The sequence below is a fragment of the Panthera tigris genome, chromosome B3, assembly GCF_018350195.1.
Source record: "Panthera tigris isolate Pti1 chromosome B3, P.tigris_Pti1_mat1.1, whole genome shotgun sequence".
Classification (NCBI taxonomy): Eukaryota; Metazoa; Chordata; class Mammalia; order Carnivora; family Felidae; genus Panthera; species Panthera tigris.
The window spans coordinates 53286278-53307030 of NC_056665.1; the positions used below are offsets into that span (position 1 = coordinate 53286278).

The window sequence follows — 20753 nt, forward strand, 5'->3', positions numbered from 1 at the left end:
ATCACCTGGGGCATCCAGGTGCCTCCAGTGTCTGGTTTTTCTTAAATCAGCATAGCTAAGTTTTTTTTTTTTTCTTCCCTTTTACTTTTAACCTTTCCTTATGTTTAAGAGGTTTCTTTTTTTTTTTTTTTTTTTTGACGTTTATTTATTTTTGAGACAGAGAGAGACGGAGCATGAGCGGGGGAGGGCCAGAGAGAGAGGGAGACACAGAATCTGAAACAGGTTCCAGGCTCTGAGCTGTCAGCACAGAGCCCGACGCGAGGCTCGAACTCCCGGACCGTGAGATCATGACCTGAGCCTAAGTCGGACGCTTAACCGACTGAGCCACCCAGGCGCCCCAAGAGGTTTCTTTTTAAGAAGCACATAATTTTTAAATGTAGTTTACTGTTGCACTTTTTCTTTATTCCCTTTTCTTTCTTATATGCTTTGGATTAAGTATTTTTTTTATTATTTCCTTCTTTATTAGCATGTTATTGATACATTGTTTTTCTGTAGATTAAATCTTTTATATGTTTGTTTGGTTGTTTGTTTGTTTTGAGAGAGAGGGAGAGAATGAGCAGGCAGGGGTAAGGCAGAGAGAGAGAGAGAGGGAGAGAGAGAATCCCAAGGAGGCTCTGTGCTGACAGCTCCAGTGCGGGGCTTGAACTCATGAATTGTGAGATCATGACCTCAGCCAAAATCAAGAGTTGGGTGCTTAACCAACTGAGCCACTCAGGTGCCCCTTTGTATAGATTAATCTTATAGTAAACACTACAAAATGCATTTTAATTTATTGTAAGTTAGTCCTTTTACTACTTTTTGGACAGTGCAAGAACCTTCAGAATACTTTTTAACTGCATTTATTTCTCTCATGACTTATGTGCTTTTGTTGGCATAATTTTAAACCCCCAAACATAATTATTATTTGTTTAGATTCACCAACATTTCACCCTTCAGGTTGTTCTTTGTTCTAACTCCCTGCCTTGCTGGGAAAAGCAGTGCTAAAGGTGGATTCATCTCTCCAAGTTTTCCTATTCTTTCGGATCTGGATCCCAGTTTTTCATGGCCTTGGTAGCTTTCTGATGCTTTCAGACCTGTTATTTATGGGATGCCTGGGTGGCTCAGTCATTTTTTTTTTTAATTTTTTTTAATGTTTATCTTTATTTTTGAGAGAGAGAGAGACAGAGCATGAGCTGGGGAGAGGTGGAGAGAGAGGGAGACACAGAATCTGAAGCAGGCTCTGGGCTCTGAGCTGTCAGCACAGAGCCCGATGCGGATCTCGAGCTCATCAACTGTGAGATCGTGACCTGAGCTGAAGTCGGACACTCAACCGACTGAGGCACCCAGGCGCTCCTGGCTCAGTCATTTAAGTGCAGACTTTGGCTCAGGTCATGATCTTGCAAGTCATGAGTTCAAGCCCTTTCTCAGACTCTGTGCTGATGGTGCAGAGTCTGCTTGGGATTTTCACTCTCTCTGCCCCTCCCCTACTTGCGCTTTCTCTCCCTAAATAAATAAACTTAAAAAAAGTGTTATTTATTTTCTAGCTTCTCTGTTCCTAGGGGCAGAGTTAATTCAAGACAGTCTAGTCTACCATTGTCCAAAGTGGAATTCCTTATTTATTCCTTAAATAATCTTTTTTTTAATTTGTTTTCTAAACACTATTTTATGTACCCAAATATAATAATGACTTAAAACTAATGTGGGAAGACCTCGTATAGAACAAATCTCATTGCATTCTCTAGAGTCTTCTCATTTTTGTAGAATTCTGATATTTTGGATTTTGATATTTTAGAATATTTTTCATTGGTATTTGAGCTCTGTAAAGCAGTGGGCAGTATATTGTTTTGCAAGGAACCTTTCTTAGAGATGATTAAAAATGTTTTTCTTCTGGGGTGCTTGGGTGGCTCAGTTGGTTATGTGTCTAGCTTGGGCTCAGGTCATGATTTTGTGGTCCGTGAATTTGAGCCCTGTGTCAGGCCCTCTGCTGACAGCTCGGAGCCTGGAGCCTACTTGGGATTCTGTGTCTCCCTTACTTTCTGCCCCTCTTCTGCTTGCACTGTTTCTCTTTCTCTCTCAAAAATAAATAAACATTTTTAAAAAACCTTTTTTTTAATGTTTTTCTTCCAACATATGAATATTTCAGATTTCTTATGCAGTAAATCATACAAACACATTAGAGAAAATGAATTAGAGTGGTCATAGCAAGTAAGTTTTGTGATGTCACTTAAGACAAAGATAATTTTCTTAACCTTTCAAACAAGAGTAAATTATACCACAGATGGGACAGCTTATTTTCTATAGAATTTTTCAAAAATTAAACTTGTGAATCCATTTGAACACCTTGAAATATTGAGTAAAAAAATATTTTTGTTATTTTACTGCATATTCAAAATTCTGTTATAAATAGACTGGATCATTGGCATAATTTTCAAAGTTAAAAACACAGTATTTGCCTCTGTTTATAGCAAGAGTTGTAGAAGCTTCCATTTTTTTTCATTATTCTTTTCTCTTTTTCCCTTTTATCATCACTGTAGCTAGCCTTAGCAGTTCCCACTACTGCATACTCATAGTTACACCAAACCATTAAATACTGTGCATAGATAAAGAGTAATTGAGTTTATATAAACAGAAAGAGGAAAATATTTATGTTTTAAAGGTTAAAAATTTGAGTACCACTGCTTCTATAGCTCTTACAGAATGATTTTCCAACTTTAAAATCATTTGTTATTGTTTATTCCTAGGAATGTTAAGTACATTAAAAGCAACATGTCAAATCTATTTAATAATAATCTGATCTAAATAACATTTTTTTAAGTTGTATAATGTTGAATTATGAAACCTATGAACATATTCAGTTATTTTGTCCTTTTAAAAATCTTTTTAGTATGTGAGACTATCATATGACACCAAACCTGAAGTCATTCTACAACTTCTGCTTAAAGAATGGCAAATGGAATTACCCAAACTTGTTATCTCTGTGCATGGAGGCATGCAGAAATTTGAGCTTCATCCACGAATCAAGCAGCTGCTTGGAAAGGGTCTTATTAAAGCTGCAGTTACAACCGGAGCCTGGATTTTAACTGGAGGAGTAAATACAGGTAATGTGATGATTATACCAATTTTATTTAGTGTGTTTATAAATGTTTCATAATATTAATTAGATATTTTAAATAATAGTCAACACCAAATATGAGTATATTCATTTTTTTCTGTTAAATAATTTATATAGTTCCTAAGTATAAATGGTAATTGTAGAAGTATTTGATTTTCATTTAGTCTCAAAAATAATAACTGTAGAGCAGGTATTAACAAACTATGGTCCCAGGCACCAAATCCAACCCACTCATTGTTTTTGTAAATAAAGATTTATTGGAGCACAGCTACACTCATTTGTTTTTGAATTATCTATAGTTACATTTGCGCTACAACAACAGAGGTGAATAGATGTGACAGAGACTGTTTACCTTGCAAACCCTAAAATGTTTATTATTTGACCTTTTACCAGAAAAAGGTTGTTGACCCCTACTATAGAGCCAAGTGTTACTCCTGTCACTCTCTGACTGCTGGTAAAATGAACCCAGGATGGCAGTCCATTGCCTAGGCAGTGGTAAGAAGTAGCTTTCAAAATTAATTTTTAATATACTATAATTTTTCATTCCAAGTCTTCTTTACCACATATATAAGTTAGATCTAAAAATGGCAGATTAACTTTAGTGTCCAAAGTAAAATATAATTATTACTGTTTGCAGACATTTAATTCATTATCAACAGCTGGATTTTGAATCTCATTGTATGTCAGGCATTCTTCTGGATGCTAAAGATCTACCATTCCACAAAGCAAAGAAAATATTTACCTTTGTGGAGCTTATATTTTAGCAGGGGAGATGCAGATAACAAACAGATAACTAAATATGTTATTACATGTTAGATGATAAGTGCTATGGAGACATATGAAAATAATAGAGGAAGGATGGTGAAGGATGGTGGAGGGGGCTTCATTAATAAAGTGACATCTGAGTAGAAATTGAAGGAAATGAGGGAGCAAGATAAGAATAGTGTGGGACAGAGTATTTAAAAGAAAAGAAACTGCTAGTTTGTTGGAAGAATGGTAAGAAGGGTACAGTGTAGGTAAGTAGAATAAATAAGGAAGGCTAGATGATGAGGTTGGAAAGGTATGGGGGTATGGTGGGTGATGGGATGGGGTGAGTTGGGGTAGAGTGGTGAATAGCAGGGGCAAAGGCACATCATTATATAAAACCTTATAGGCCATTACAAGCAAGCACTTTCACATTTACTCTGAGTAAGAAGGGAAGGTTTAAGCAGAGAGTTGACAGGAACAAAGATCATTTGGATGATGTTTTGAAAATAGACTATGCACAGGCAATGCAGCAGTTGGAAGACCAGTGAAGAGGCTATTTCCATAATCCAGATGAGGAAGGAGATCTAATGCATTCTAAAAATCAAATTGAGTGATGCATTGGTTTTCTAGGGCTTCCGTAACAAAATACCACAGGCTGGGTGGCTTAAGCAAAATAAATTTTCTCACAGTTTTGGAGGTCCCAAGATCAAGTTGTTAGCAGGTTTGGCTCCTCCCGAGGCCTCTCTCCTTGGCTTGTAGATGGTCACTTTCTCACTGTTTCCTCTTCTCTGTGCATGTGCATTCCTGGTATCTCTTTCTGGGTCCAAAATTTCCTTTCCATAAAAGGACACCAGACAGATTGGGTTAGGGCCTCATTTACAGTGTATAGTCTCTTTAAAGGACCTGTCTCCAAATACAGTCACATTCTGAGGTGCTGGGATTAGGATTTCAACATAAGAATTTTGGGAAAGATCCAGTTCAGCCAATAACAAGTGATAATGAGGAGTTATATGCTCTTTTGAATTATCTTTTCTACTTTTTTCCTTATTTTTGATTCAGTTGGACAACTTTTGTAGTTGCTTGGTGTGTGTGTGTGTGTGTGTGTGTGTGTGTGTGTGTGTGTGTTGCTTATGGTCCTGAGCCATACTCTTCATTTTTTTTTAGATGATGTGTAGAACAATAACAAACTACAGTTACTTACATGAGGAATCTAAGAGAGGACTAGGCCTAACAACATGGTAAAAGTTATTTTTACGTGTGTTTCAGGCAGTTGTAGTGATTTGACATTGTGGGATTCTTTTGTTTGTTTTCTTTTTGGTCCTTGTGTTTTCTTTCATCAGTTTGTCTTTTGGACCTCGTTGCTTTTTATCTTTGTATAAAGAAAAATATCACCAATTATAGTGTCATAGATTGAGCACAGGATTATTCTGAAAACAATAACTACTTTCAAATAAAGTGAAATAAATTTTGTATAAACAGGTGTGGCAAAACATGTTGGTGATGCCCTCAAAGAACATGCTTCCAGATCATCTCGAAAGATTTGCACTATTGGAATAGCTCCATGGGGAGTGATTGAAAACAGAAATGATCTTGTTGGGAGAGATGTAAGAATGATTTTAAAAACTTATTATGTTTGAACTTCTGTATAAACAAAACTAGAGTAAGAATAGTGCAAGTCAACTTAAACTATTCATGATCATACTATACTTTTCAAATTATGTTTAAAAAGTATTTTCTTGGGGTGCCTGGGTGGCTCAGTCAGTTAAGCATCTGACTTCGGCTTAGGTCATGATCTCATGGCTCATGGGTTCAAGCCCCACATTGGGCTCTGTGCTGACAGCTCAGAACCTAGAGCCTGCTTCACATTCTCCCTCTCTCCCTCTCTCTTTGCCCCTTCCCCCCCCTCAAAAATAAACATTAAAAAAATTGTTTTTTAAGTTAATTTCTTGAGGTTTTCTTACTATCCTTTCAAAAATGCATTCATAGATATAAGTAATTGGCATTATATTATTTAAAAAAATTTTTTTAATGTTTACTACTTATTTTTTTGAGAGACAGAGTTTGAGTTGGGGAGGGGAGAGAGAGAGGGAGACACAGAATCTGAAGCAGGCTCCAGGCTCCGAGCTGTCAGCACAAAGCCTGACAGTGGGGCTCGAACCCACGAACCATGAGATCATGACCTGAACTGAAGTCAGATGCTTAAATGACTGGGCCACCCAGGTGCCCTGTATTATATTATTAGTATGTTTCGGTTTCTGTTTTGTATAGCTATTTCACACCTCTTCCAAATCACGCCAGTCTTTGAAATTAAATTTTTAATGACATTAAGAATTAATTTTATTGTCACTAAGAGTAGTAATCAGTTGCTAGTGTTTTATTTGAATAGGTTAAGGACATGTGAATTGGTTATAAATATTTGTCAAGAGACTACTAAAAAAGAATTACTGAATTATAATGGTCACTTTCAAGTGTGATTATATTTCTATTATCAAATTTAAAGATTCTACTTAGGGCTAGAAAAATAGCAATATAACATTTGATTGCTCTAATTCAGTGTCCTTTGTATATTGCTCTTTATTCACTAATAACCTAACAGTTTATTCACACTACTTATTTATTTTCGGTTTCCTTTGCATGTAATAATAAAATAGTATATATTCTAGGGGCGTCTGGGTGGCTTAGTTGGTTAAGCGTCTGATTCTTGGTTTTGGCTCAGGTCGTGATCTCAAGGTTCATGGGATGTAGTCCCACGTTGGGCTCTGTGCTGACAGCCTGGAGCCTACTTGGGATTCTCTCTCTCCCTTTCTCTGTCTCTCCTCTCCCCTCAAAATAAATAAATAAATAAATAAACTTTTAAAAAATAATACATATTCTGAAATGAGATGAAATACAGTTGTATGGTTCAGCCCATTGTTGATTAATTTTCAGTTGGTTAAAAGCTTGTACTTTTTCACTGGGTGTTGTATGTAATTGATGAATCACTGAATTCTACTCCTGAAACCAGTATTGCACTGTATGTTAACTAAGTAGAATTTAAATAAAAATTTGGAAAAAAAAGTGTTGGGAGAAAAAAAAACCATGAACCTAAAAAAGAAAAGCTTGTGCTTTTTGACACCTTTTTTTTTTTTTTGACATTTTCTATTTGTTACTATATTGTAAATAGAATTTTACCTCTTACTTGCCTTTATAGGTTATTTCAAAGTTATTTTTTCTTTATATTATAATTAATCCTGCCCACTAACTCATGTTTGCTGTTGTTTAGGTGGTTGCTCCTTATCAAACATTGTTGAACCCTCTGAGCAAATTGAATGTTCTGAATAATCTACATTCCCATTTCATATTGGTGGATGATGGCACTGTTGGAAAGTATGGGGCAGAAGTCAGACTGAGAAGAGAACTTGAAAAAACTATTAATCAGCAAAGAATTCATGCTAGTAAGGGAATTTATAAGTTTGTTATTGTTGAGATCATTCTAGGCTAGATTCTAAAAAGATTCTAAAAAGGTTCTTCGGAGGGTTTATTTCCTTTTGTAGCAAGACAACATACAGAACAACCAAAATGACTGATCATTAGGGGCGACTGGGTGGCTCAGTCAGTTAAGCGTCTGACTTTGGCTCAGATCATGATCTCATGGTTCATGAGTTTGAGCCCTGCTTTGGGCTTTGTGCTGACAGCTTGGAGCCTGGAGCCTGCTTCAGATTGAGTGTCTCCCTCTCTCTCTATTCCTCCCCTGCTCACACTCCTTCTCCGTCTCTCTCTCTCTCAAAAATAAGTAAAGATTGAAAAAAAATAAAAAAAAAAAAAGGACTGATCTTAGGCCAAATAGGAAGTCTGAGCCCAAATAGGGTATTCACATATTGTGGCCAAAGCCACAAAGGTTCATTGGAAGCTCTGTTGCTGTTGTAATCCCCTTGCAGCCCAAGGAATTCAGAAATATTCTTAATGTGTGATGTATTCTAATACATGACTTGAAATTCAAGATTGAAGAGGAAAAAAGGAAAAAAAGATACTTTATTGCAAAGTAAGAATCATCTTGTTTAAAGTTTATAACATGAATAGGTATCACTCTTTGGTAGCTGTGTCTTAAAAATTGATATTCTTGACACTGGTCTGCCTTTCCAACCATGGTCATACTTTCTGATTCAACTTCTAGATTTCTCGTTCAAAAAGAAGAAATTTTATAGTCCTAAGACACCAAGAAGGTGGGCTTTGTGATAAAGTGAAATAGAAATACAAAATTATAGAAGGGTGCATTCAAATTATGTTGGAGTCATATCCTCTCCTAAAATTCAGGAATGTTTTAGAATCCTACATTTATGTGTATTGGGATTCTTTCACTGCAAGTGATTGTAAAAACAAAAATTGGTATTCTTCACTAAATCTTTTCTGTTACTCTTGTAGAGGTCTTGGATTTTTTTTTTTATCAGTTACATTTAGGTAGTCCTGACTCATTAATTTTTATGTTAATGTCTCATTGCATTTGAAATCAGAAATACACATTTTAAAAACGAATAAAAACAAATATACATTAGAAGTTCAACTCCCACAGTATTAGAAAGCAAACTAGGGGTGTCTTGGCTGGCCCAGTGGGTGGGGCATGCAACTCTTGATCTCAGGGTTGTGAGGTCAGGCCCCATGTTGTGTGTAGAGATTACTTAAAAATTTTAAAAATCTTAAAAAGAAAAACAAATTGGTGTTATAAATTATTTGTCAAGAGTTCCAATTAGTGAAATATACAAAATAAATTTTACTTTTCAGTGAATCTAAATTCTAGTGCATGCCTAATCATAGAAGTATTGTATTTCTAATTTTGTCATTTAGAACAGATTTTAATTTAATGAAAAAGTAATGTATTCGGTGTTTAACTTATGCAAGATTTGGTATCATGTTGAATACATAAAGTGAAGTCAGCACAGTCATATAAGAAATTATATTTTGGCTTATTTTTATTTTGGTTTTGATTAAGTAAAAAAATAAGATTAAATTGCTCTATGTTTTGCCTGATATCTTGCAATCTTTTACTTTGTTAAGGAATTGGACAAGGTGTCCCTGTGGTGGCACTTATATTTGAGGGTGGACCAAATGTCATCCTCACAGTTTTAGAATACCTTCAGGAAAGCCCTCCTGTTCCAGTCGTTGTTTGTGAAGGAACAGGCAGAGCTGCAGATCTACTGGCTTATATTCATAAACAAACAGAAGAAGGAGGGTAAGTATGTGATTGCAAAAAAGATTTTAATAACTATGTAAAGAGACTTATGGTTTTTAGAATATTGGATTAATTTCAGTATTTTATGAACATGAAAATTTAAAGTTTAATAATACCTTTAAGGTTTGAGGAAATAGCTTGTCTTATACATTATGGGAATGAATTAAAATATAACAGTCTTCATAGAGGACAATTTTGTAAGATCTATCAAACATACAGAGGCATGTATCTTTTGACCCCTTTGTTCCATTTCTAGGAATTGTTGGTATACGTGTACTTTTACATGTGTGATATACACAAGATTATAAAAAGTTACTCATTACAATGTTTTTTGTAAAAGTAAAAGATTGGAACAAAATAGAATGTGTATCAAGAGGACTAGATAAACAAATTATGGTATATCTACATAACAGTTTGTGGCTGAGAAAGGTTGGTATCCGTACTAGATTTTGGAAGATTACCAAAGTATATACATGGAAAGAGGAAAGCAGTTGAGATGGAACTGGGCAGATGGAAGATAGTGGGAGACTTTCACTATGAATTTTCATTTTTGTATTTTATAATGTTTTATGTCATTATATTTTTGAGCCATATAATGAGAAAATGTGAATGTGGTCGTGTTTAAGATATCTTGGCAAAGTATTGCTTAATACATAATAATGTCTTATAATTATCTTTATACAGTATCTTATAAATGTGAGTACTGTTATAGCAACACATGCCTTGTAAAACAATTAAGAAATAATACAAAGAGAAAAATAACTCCCGTTTTTCCCCCCATATGGCTTGCAGTTGGGAGTCTCATGAAGGAGGATATTTCACTCAGGGTGAAGTACTTAATATTAATACAGTATGTTAAAGGTCTTAACATAGATTCATCTATACTTCATATTAGATTCTACAAATAATAGAAATTGAAATCAGTGAATTAAGTTATGTTTCCTTTCACTCCAGCAATCTTCCTGATGCAGCAGAGCCTGATATTATTTCAACGATCAAAAAAACATTTAACTTTGGCCAAAGTGAAGCAGTTCATTTATTTCAAACACTGATGGAATGCATGAAAAGAAAGGAGCTTGTAAGTAGATTTTGCAGAATAACCCTCTTTATGTCATTCAAAATACATTATAAATTGGTGAAATACTTTTGTTTTAAATTTGGATTTAAAATTTTAAAATATTTTTTAACCATGCAAAGATGTCATTTATTATTTTGTTCAAATGGAGGGATATCATAGAAGGACTATGGTTTCTGTATGGTATTGAGACATACATTTGCATTTCTGTTTTGGGAAAAGTTTAGTAACTAGACCTCCACAGATTATATCTAGAATCAAGCAAGAACTGTCAAGAGTTGTTAATGGTTTCTCCAAAATATATCTGTAGGAGCTCTTGGTTGGCTTGGTCGGTAGAGCATGCAACTCTTGATCTGAGGGTTGTAAATTTGATCCCATATTGGGTCTAGAGATTACTGAAAAAAAAGTCTTAAAAAAAAATATTTAGAAAACATTTTATTTTACTCTGACTCAGTGCTCAAATTAAAGATCAGTGTTGCTTAATTTCATTCATCTAAACATGGGCTTAAGTTTTCAGAGATAAAATTTTTAACAACTATAATAGGTAGATGATAACATGGTTTGATCTGTTTCGTTTCGTGTATTTCATTTTTATACACAATAAAGTTAGTTGAAAGGAAAAAATTATATGGGATTATAATAATCTTTTACTTTATGAAAAATGTTATTAAATAAAAATCTCTCAAGTGGTGTTTCACTTCAGATAATTCAGAGACATTTCCAGTACAAGGATTAAATAAGACATTTATCGGGGCACCTGAGTGGCTCAGTCAGTTGAGCGTCTGACTTCAGCTCAGGTCATGATCTCGCAGTTCGTGAGTTCAAGCCCCACGTTGGGCTCTGTGCTCACAGCTCGGAGCCTGGAGCCTGCTTCAGATTCTGTGTCTCCCTCTCTCTCTGCCCCTTCCCTGCTTGAGCTCTATGTCTCCCTCTCTCTTGAAGATAAATAAACATTAAAAAAAAAATTAAAAATTGAATAAATAAAACATTTCTCATTCAAGAACACACATATATATTACTTGAATTAAATGTTCATTCTGTAGAAATAATGTCAAGATTTACTCAGATACGTAATCTATATTCTCAGGCCATAAGTTGCTTATTGTAGTAAAGGACCTAAAATAGGTCAGAAAGTGAATATAATATTAAACTAAACATTTTGAGTATATTTGCCATTTTTATTTGGTAGATGAGAAAATTTTTTAATTTTGTGGGGGTCTTTTGTTGAAATGAAGTTAATTTCTGACCAAAACCCCAAAAAACTGTATCTCCTATGTGGTTTGAAATTAGTTTCTGTTTTGTATACCTTATGCCTTAGCTTTGAAAATATAAAGGCATAATATTATGAATTGATCTTTAAATAGATCACGGTTTTCCATATTGGATCGGATGAACATCAGGATATAGATGTAGCAATACTTACTGCATTACTGAAAGGTAAGATTTAGATTTTTTTATTTGTAAGATCTTATTCATAGCCTATTTATATAAGGTAGGACTTTTAATTTGGCTGAATTTGGGGGAATTTTTTAGTAATTATTCTTTGTGGAAGGTAATAGTGCTAGCTTTGTTTGTCAGCAAATGAGCTTTTGTTTTTGTCTTGCAGAAATTTTTAAAATTTTTTAATTTTTAGAAAGGTGTATGCCACCAGACCCATTTAATTATCCTGTTAAGAATGTGTCACATTTTTAATTGACTGAAAAATATATGTTTAAAGGTAATAAGGTATTGGTTGATAGAAATTAGTATGTTCTTAAACATGCTGTTTTCATTCTGAAAGGAAGTTTGGAAAGAAAACTAGTGGTATATTTGAGGACTAAAGAGTTAATACACATCACATTGAACTGTTGTCCTCTCACATATCTTGCCAAAGACATCCAACTCATAAAACAAACAGAATTACGGTGAAAAATCTTCCTAAAAATTAGAAGCTAAAACTGTGTCTCATCTGGGTGGGTACTTGAAAGTCACAGGTATGCAGTGAAGTGGCCAGAGCAGAGTAAAAGAGCACTAAGCATTCACAAGAATTTCCCAAACATTAGACCATAATAAATTGCCAATAGATTAAACATTTGAAAAATACTGTAATAAAATATAACCTATTTACATCTTGGGAAAAAGACATAATAAGTAGTAGGAAATTCAGAAACTGTAAAGGGAAAAATCAATAAATGGGATTGTCTACATATAAAAAATAAAAAGAGAACTCAATATTTGTCATATAATTTTCTTTATGCTAGCCATTGTGTTTTAGTGGTTTACGTTCTTTATCATTTAATCTTATAACAACCCTAAGAGACAGATTTCCTATTATTTCTTCATTTTATAGATGAGGAAATTAAGGAATAGGATTGTGGAGAGACCACAAAGAGTTGTTATAAATTAATAGTAAGGTGATGAATACCTCATGGGAAAAGGAGTCTGAATTTAAGTAAAAATGTTAGCAGAATAATACAAATGCTTGGGAAAAATGTGGAAAGATGGTCAATATTATAATTAAAGTAAATATTAATAAAAGAAGCATTTTACTCCTACTGGGTATTCTTATACCATTGAAAGGTTCTTATAACCTTTTTGGGACATATTTTGGCAGTATATTAAAAGTTTGAAAGTATGTATTCTTCTTCCCAGCATTTTGGCTTCTACAGTCATCCTATTTAAACAAACATGTACCTAAAAATATATTCACCAAAAAATTCAAAATAACCTGAATGCCCACTAGTGTGATTGTTGAATCAAGTTTAGCTCACCTTTAAAAAGTATTGTTAATGTGTATATGAGGTTAATCTGTATGTACTATTATAAGGAACTAAGGGTATGATATTAAGACACATAAAGTAGGCTACTGAATACTTTGTACCGTAGGATGTACTTTTGCATGAACAATTAAAAGTATATGTATGAATTTATATACGTACAGGAAAGCACCTGTAAGGATATTTTTCATAATTCTAACATAGTACTATCTTTGTGATAGAAACAGGTAATTTTTGTTTTATTCCTATTGCATTCTGAAGTGTTTGCAGTAAATGAGGCTGTGTGTTTTCTATAGTTGGAAAATAAAAGTCCTAAGCCCTGGGGTAACCTTATCTCTCTGAGACCGGCTACCTCTGAGCAGTGGCTGACATGAACTGTGTAAGTTAATTAAAAGGAAATGGGAAAGGTTCATAAGTGTTCACATTTTAATGGAGATTAATTAATTGAACTTATTAACTGTTTTCTTTATTCAATTAGGCACTAATGCATCAGCATTTGACCAGCTTATCCTTACACTGGCATGGGATAGAGTTGACATTGCCAAAAATCATGTGTTTGTTTATGGACAGCAGTGGCTGGTATGTAAATATATACACAATGTAATTCACTTAAACTGCATAATAACAAAGTATTTGCTGGAAATGTGATCTGAATTGACATTTTACCTGTCTGCCAAAAATGCAAGATTGGTTTAGCTAAACATTTCTACGACATGCAGATCCATTTAGGATTTCCTAAGTTCTGTTTTGCTCATGATAAAACCTTTGTTATAGGGTATACATCACTAAAAATCCTAGAACTGAAAGAAATCTTAGATATGGTGCCCTATTATACATCTTTGTTTATTAGGGATATTGGCCTGTAATTTTCTTGTGTTGTCAGGATAATGCTAGCCTCATAAAATGAGTTTGGAAGAATTCACTCCTTATTTTTTTGGAAGAGATTAAGAAGGATTTGATTGTTGGTAGAATTCACCAGAAAGCTGTCTGGTCCTGCTCTTCTGTTTTTTGGTAGGTTTTTGATTACTGATTCAATCTCCTTACTTGTAATTGGTCTGTTCATATTTTCCATTTCATCATCATTTAGCCTTAGTAGATTGAGTTTTCCCATTTCTTCTAGGTTGTCCAATTTTTTAGTGTGTAATTGTTCATAGTAGTCTTTTAAAATCATTTCTATTTCTCTGGTATCAGTTGTAGCATCACCTATTTTCTGATTTTGAGTCCTTTTTTTTTTTTTTTTTTTTTTTTGATGGGTGCAGCCAAAGATTTCTCAGCTTTTTGTTTATCTTTTCAAACAACTAGCTCTTAGGTTTCATTGATTTCATTGACCTTCTCTATTGTCATTTTAGTTTATGTTTCATTATTTCTATTCTAATCTTTGTTACTTCCTTCCTGCTATTAACTTTGGGTTTTGTTTATTCTTTTTCTAATTCCTTGAGGTATAAAGTTAAGTTTGAGACTTTTAGAAGTTTTTGAGGTAGGCATCTATTGCTATCAGCTTTCCTCTTAGAACTGCTTTTGTTGCATTCTACAAATGATGGTTTATTGTATTTCCAATTTTATTTGTCTCAAGATTTTTTTTGTTTCTTCTTTGACTCATTCATTGTTCAGTAGCATGTTGTTTAATCGTCACATATTTGTGAATTTCCCAATTTTTTTCATGTAATTAATTTCTAGTTAATACCATTGTGGTTGGAAAAGATGCTTGATGATTATCAGTCCTCATAATTTTATCAAAACTTGTTTTATGGCCTGCCATATTATCGATCCTGGAAAATGTTCCATATACACTTGACATGTGTGTTCTGTTGCTTTTGGATAGGATGTTCTGTATATATCTATTAAGTCCATTGAAGGCCAATTTTTTATTTTTTTTTAAATTTTTTTTAACATTTATTTATTTTCGAGAGAGAGAGGCAGAGAGAGACAGAGCATAAGCAGGGGAGGGGCAGAGAGAGGAGGGAGACACAGAATCTGAAGCAGGCTCCAGGCTCTGAGCTGTCAGCACAAAGCCCAACGTGGGGCTTGAACCCATGAACCATGAGATCATGGCCTGAGCCGAAGTTGAACGCTCAACCAAGCCACTCAGGCGCCTCGAAAGCCAATTTTTTTTTATTGATTTTCTGTCTGGATGATCTGTCCATTGATATAATGGGGGGTGTATTAAAGTATCCTATCATTATTGATGTCTCTTAATCCCTTGTGTCTGTAATAATTGTGTTACATATTTAGGTTCTCCTATGTTGGATGTATAAATATTTACAAATGTTATATCTTTTTGTGGATTGACCCCTTCCTTTTTATCTTTTATTACAGTCTTTGTTTTAAAATCTGTTTTGTCTGAGATAAGTATACCTATTCTGTCTTTTGGTTTCCATTTGCATGGAATATCTTAATTCTGTTTCTTCGCTTTTAGTGTATGACTTTACATCTAAAGTCAGTCTCTTGTAGACATCATAGAGATGATGAGTCTTGTTTTTTAAATCCATTCAACCACTGTGTGCATTTTGATTGGAGCATTTAGTCCATTTACATTTAAAGTAATTATTATAGGTATGTACTAATTGCCATTTTGTTCATTGTTTCCTGGCTTGATGGATGAATGGATAAGGTAATTGTATGGAATACATGGAATATTATTCAGCCATAAGAAAGAATGAAATCTTGCCATTTGCAGCAACATAGATGGATCTTGAGATCATTATGCTAGGTGAAATATAAATACCATATGGTCTCTTTTATATGTGGAATATATAAACAGATTGGTGGTTGCTAGAGGTGAGGGGGTGGGGAAGTGGGACAAAATGGGTGAAGGGGGTCAAAAGATTAAAAAAGAAAGGAAAAAAAAGAAATATTCCTATATGTACAAGATAATTCAATATAGTGTTATATCAGATGTTTAGACTAGTTCCTTCAGTGGTCTTTCTCATCTTAACCAAACGGCAACAACCTTTTCCCAGTTTTTGAGATAAGCCTTAGTGTCATTTCTTACTTTTCTCTTTTTCATATATTCCAGTTCAATAACATTTGTAAATGTTTTCATATTTACTTTAAAATATGCAATTTTTTTATCATCGTGGTTCAATCTACTGTCACCCTTCTTCTTTATTGTTTTAGTAGCATCCTGTTTGTTTCCTTACTCTCATTCTTCCTCTCCTATTACACAGAAGATGGATCACATCACATTTATGCAGAGCACAGTCCAGAGCCCTTATGATGGCTTATAGGGTTTCACATCATTTGCGCCATTACTGCCTCTCTTACTTTACATGTTACCACTATTCCCTTTGCACTCTTTTATGTAACCATATTGGCCTTCTTACTGTTTTTAAAACATACCAATAATATTCCTGTCTTTGTACTTGTGGGGTTTTTTTGGTCTGGAATCCTATTCCCTTATATGCCTGCCTAGACTTGCTTCGTTTTCTTTTTCTGGTTTCCCATTTTTTTTTTTTTTAAAGTTTTATTAAGTAATTTCTACACCCAATGTGGCTCAAACTCACAGCCCCAAGATTAAGAGTTGCATCCTCCCCCGGTTGAGCTAGCCAGGCACCCCTCTTTTTCTAGTTTCTAACCAAACATCTCCTCAAGTAGGCTTTTTATTGTCTACCCTATTTTAATAGAAGTCCCCTATGACAGCATTTTCTGTGTTCTTCTCTGCCATTTTTTTTCTTTAGTATTTATCACTATGTGAGAAATCATTTATATATCTTAGCTATTTATTTCTCTCTCTACTCCTGGATAGTAAATTTTATAGAAGAAAGACTATTTTTGTTCACCTCCTATATTCACAGCCTGGCACATAGTAAATGCTTGATAAATTTTTGTTATATGTCTGAATCAATAGGAAATTTGGCAAATTGAATGTTCATCCCCACATTGAATTTTTATCCAGCCTTTACAGAGGATGAGCTAAATCTTTTCTATGAAACGTAAACAGCAAAGTGGAGAAAAGTATGCACAGCATGAGCTTCTTTGTAGCAAATTCTGTTTTTGGATGTACACACATTCAGGCATATCTGCATGCACTGTGTAGTCATAGAACCTTTCTGGAAACTGTTACTATGAGATATGTTTGTATAAAGATGGGCAGAAGAGAGAAAGTTTCATTTTAAGCCATTTTTGGTATTTGATCGTTTTTTTTAAACCATGGAGATGTATTTCCTATAAATAATAAAAAAGTATTTAGTCACTTCCATTCTTACAGGACTTCAGAGGAAGAAATTAATGTTGATCAGCTGTAGTAAAACTCTTTAACAGTAAACCAACCTTTTAGTCCCTTGAATAGCTTCATTGAATTTTTTTATCTCAAGTGTAAAGACTTGGAAAAAGCCGTCATCTTCTGTGTATATATGGTTTATCTCATGGATTTATTAAACACAATGTTACCTATTTGATTTTGTGCTTTACTTTATACTAGAGTTTGCAGCACTATTTTTTCAGTTTTTCCTCTTTGTTGTTAAGAGTTATGCATGGAGTGTATGAAGAAATGCGGAACAAAGCAAATACTTTTTCTTTAAACCTTTTTTTCTTCAGATGTGAAAATTTCGTAAGGCTTTATTGTTGTTTTGGGCAGTGGTTATAAACTCAATTCAGATAGAACACTTCTTTTTTAAAACATAAGTTTCATTATGCCCTTTTTATTACATGAAAATAAAATTTTATCAAGTACTTAGTATACAAATAAAAATATATTGGGGAGCCTGGGTGGCTTAGTCATTTAACCATCCAACTCTTGGTTTTGGCTCAGGTCATGATCTCACGGTTCATGAGATTGAGCTCTGTGTTGGGCTCTGAGCTGGCATTGCAGAGCCTACTTGGGATTCTCTCTCTTCTTCCGTCTGCCCCTCCCTTGCTTGTGCTCTCTTTCTCAAAATAAATAAATGTTAAAGAAAAAAAACAATATAATGCCATATTGTGATAAAGACAAACGAAAGTCATTTATAATAAAAATAGGTATTTCAATGTGACGATACTTAAGAATGGAAACATAAATAGCATAATAAATAATTATATGCTTGCACTTATTTTATGTAGAATCCGTGTAAAATGCTGCAGTTGTGAGTACACACTAATATGGAAATGTTGTTGGTAATTTAAATTCCATGGGGAGCAGAAAAATACCCATTGACAACTACAGGACAAGGAAAGAGCAAAGAAGAGGAACAAATAGGAATTAGAGCAAAAGTAGTTAGAATAAGTAATAACATATGAGGATTATTTGTATGTGATAAGAGAAAGAATCCTAAAATAAGAATAGCATGCCTTGATAAATCAGTGGCTATTAATAGGAGAAATTGAATAAGTTTTACAGTGTTATTAATTAGTTCGGCCTTATTTTTAAGTGCAATGTCAAAATATTTCCCTTGTTGTGACATAGAGCTGAGTGATAAAAAATATTGCAGAAAACATGGGCACCTGGGTGGTTCAGTTGGTTGAGCATCTTATTCTTGATTTCCACTCAGGCCATGATCTCTTGGTTCATGGGATCAAGCCCCATGTTTGGCTCCATGCTGATGGCCTGGAGCCTACTTGGAATTCTCTCTCTCTCCCCCCCTCTCCCCCCCTCCTTTGCTTGTGCACTTACTCTCAAAAAATAAATAAATATACTTAAAAACTGCAGAAAACATATCTTCTATGTTGAAATCCCATCATGTATGAGGTGTGCATTTAGTTAGTATCCTTAAGAAGATCTTGGTGACCAGATCCTTTGCTAAGAGATGGAAATAGAGGACAGATTGGAGAAATGGTAATAGAAGCTGCTGTAGAGAAGTTGTACATTTATCTAGTAAACTTATGCAGACAGTATCAGAATAAATTGAAAAACAACAGGTTAAAAAAAAAAACCCAAAAAACAGCCAATAATTTTGATACTGATTTTCCCCACAAAGTTTTATTTTATCATATGGTACTAAAATATTAAAAATATACAGAAGCAATAATATGAGATATTTAAAATATCTTAATATACATATAAAATATATTAATGTTAAATGCATTAATATTAAATATATTAGTGTTCTATATTTTTTTTTTTAACGTTTATTTATTTTTGAGACAGAGAGAGACAGAGCATGAATGGGGGAGGGTCAGAGAGAGGGAGACACAGAACTGAAACAGGCTCCGGGCTCTGAGCTGTCAGCACAGGGGCCCGATGCGGGGCTCGAACTCACGGACCGCGAGATCGTGACCTGAGCCGAAGTCGGCGCTCAACCGACTGAGCCACCCAGGCACCCCAATGTGTTCTATTAATAAAATACCCTTTATGAGGCGCCTGGGTTGCTGAGTTGTTTAAGTGTCTGACGTCGGCTTAGGTCATGATCTCTCGGTTTGTGAGTTCGAGTCCCAAGTCAGACTCTGTGCTGACAGCTCAGAGCCTGGAGTCTGCTTTGGATTCTGTGTCTCCCTCTCTCTCTCTTCCTCCCCTGCTTACATTGTCTCTCTCTCAAAAATAAATGATTTTTAAAAATTGTTTCTTAAATAAAATATAATACCCTATTAATGATACTTGAAATTTCTATATTTGTGTCTCCACTAATTTAACAGCATTTGATTCAGAGTCTGTTGAAGTCTATAAAGAGTCCCTAAAAACTTAAAAGGGGCAGCTTAAAAATACTGGCTGACGTACATGGTTTACATTAAACTCAAATGGCACAAATTATATTGCTATTAGGAGATGTAATTTTTCTCTAATGGTGAATAATTTCTGTTAAAGTTCTAAAGAAAACTAAGTACCATCTTATGTAACTAATATGATGTTGTATTTTTGGAAACTTCATTGCAAAACAAACTATGACAATACTTTGTGTTTATATGTAAAGCAGAATTATTGCATTTTCACACATGAAAGTCCAACAGCATAACAAAGTTGTGTGAGATATCGGACAGTCCTTTCTGAGTGAAATTGTCTGGCGTAGTGCATGATATCTGGTATACTTTGGATGTTAGTAATGGCCCCCAAATAGTGAAATGATCTGTCCAAAAAACCTTTCCTAAACATTGAGAACCATTGCTCTAAGATTTTTTTCCCCCAAATTTACTTGATGATGGATTCTTTCTCCCCCCTCCCCCCCCCCCAATATGTAACACTTCTCTCCTGCAGAAATAGTGCTTATGGAGTATTCTTTGGGGAATGCTAGTATAGAGAGGTCTTTTCTTCTATTCCCTTTATACCTTAAGTTCTAGCCTTTTACTATTTTGCATCTTTTTAGTTTGTTCCAAAACTATTCAAGAACAAATAAGTATAAATCCTAGGACTTGCATTAAGAATTATTTGTGTAATTAGAATGTGTGAAATATATTCACTAATTTTGATATTTTAGGTTGGATCCTTGGAACAAGCTATGCTTGATGCTCTTGTAATGGATAGAGTTGCATTTGTAAAACTACTTATTGAAAATGGAGTAAGCATGCATAAATTCCTTACCATTCCTAGACTGGAAGAACTTTACAACACAGTAAGTGTGTGTTAAAATTCTTTGTTGACTAAGCTTTGTTATCTTTGGGAAATGTCATTTTACTTAAACATATCCAATTCTGCTAAAACCTTTAATGATTTGCTTGATTACTTGAAAAAATTGCAGCCAGTCTTAGTGTCCTGTAAGTCTTAGTGTGCTATATGACAATCTGAAACCATTTCCTTGTTTCTGGAGATTTTCCCTGTCATCATGGCAACATAGGGAAAAGGTAAAGTGTTAATAAGCCTGTCTTTTCCTTATCCTCGCCCCTTTTTAAAACTCTAGGATCAGCTTCTTAATTACAGAATAATTGTATTTCCTTCTTTTTCTTTTTTCTTGGTCGTCATTTGTTACACTAAATTTTTATTGATGCCTTTTTGTAATAGAGAAATTACACATTGTTTTTTTGTTTATCCTTTTT

General features: G+C 34.2%; 1 protein-coding gene across 3 annotated transcripts in view; it reads left to right on the forward strand.

Annotated features, from left to right (window-relative positions):
* The window catches only part of TRPM7 (transient receptor potential cation channel subfamily M member 7), a 121971-nt gene that overhangs the window by 36804 nt on the left and 64414 nt on the right, over positions 1-20753 (forward strand). For all 3 annotated transcript variants that reach the window (XM_042988877.1, XM_042988878.1, XM_042988879.1), the window contains exons 5-12: positions 2864-3077; positions 5318-5442; positions 7101-7272; positions 8870-9044; positions 9999-10122; positions 11484-11556; positions 13354-13454; positions 20198-20332. In XM_042988877.1, coding sequence (XP_042844811.1) covers positions 2864-3077; positions 5318-5442; positions 7101-7272; positions 8870-9044; positions 9999-10122; positions 11484-11556; positions 13354-13454; positions 20198-20332 — 1119 coding nt within the window. The remainder of the gene's footprint in view (positions 1-2863; positions 3078-5317; positions 5443-7100; positions 7273-8869; positions 9045-9998; positions 10123-11483; positions 11557-13353; positions 13455-20197; positions 20333-20753) is intronic.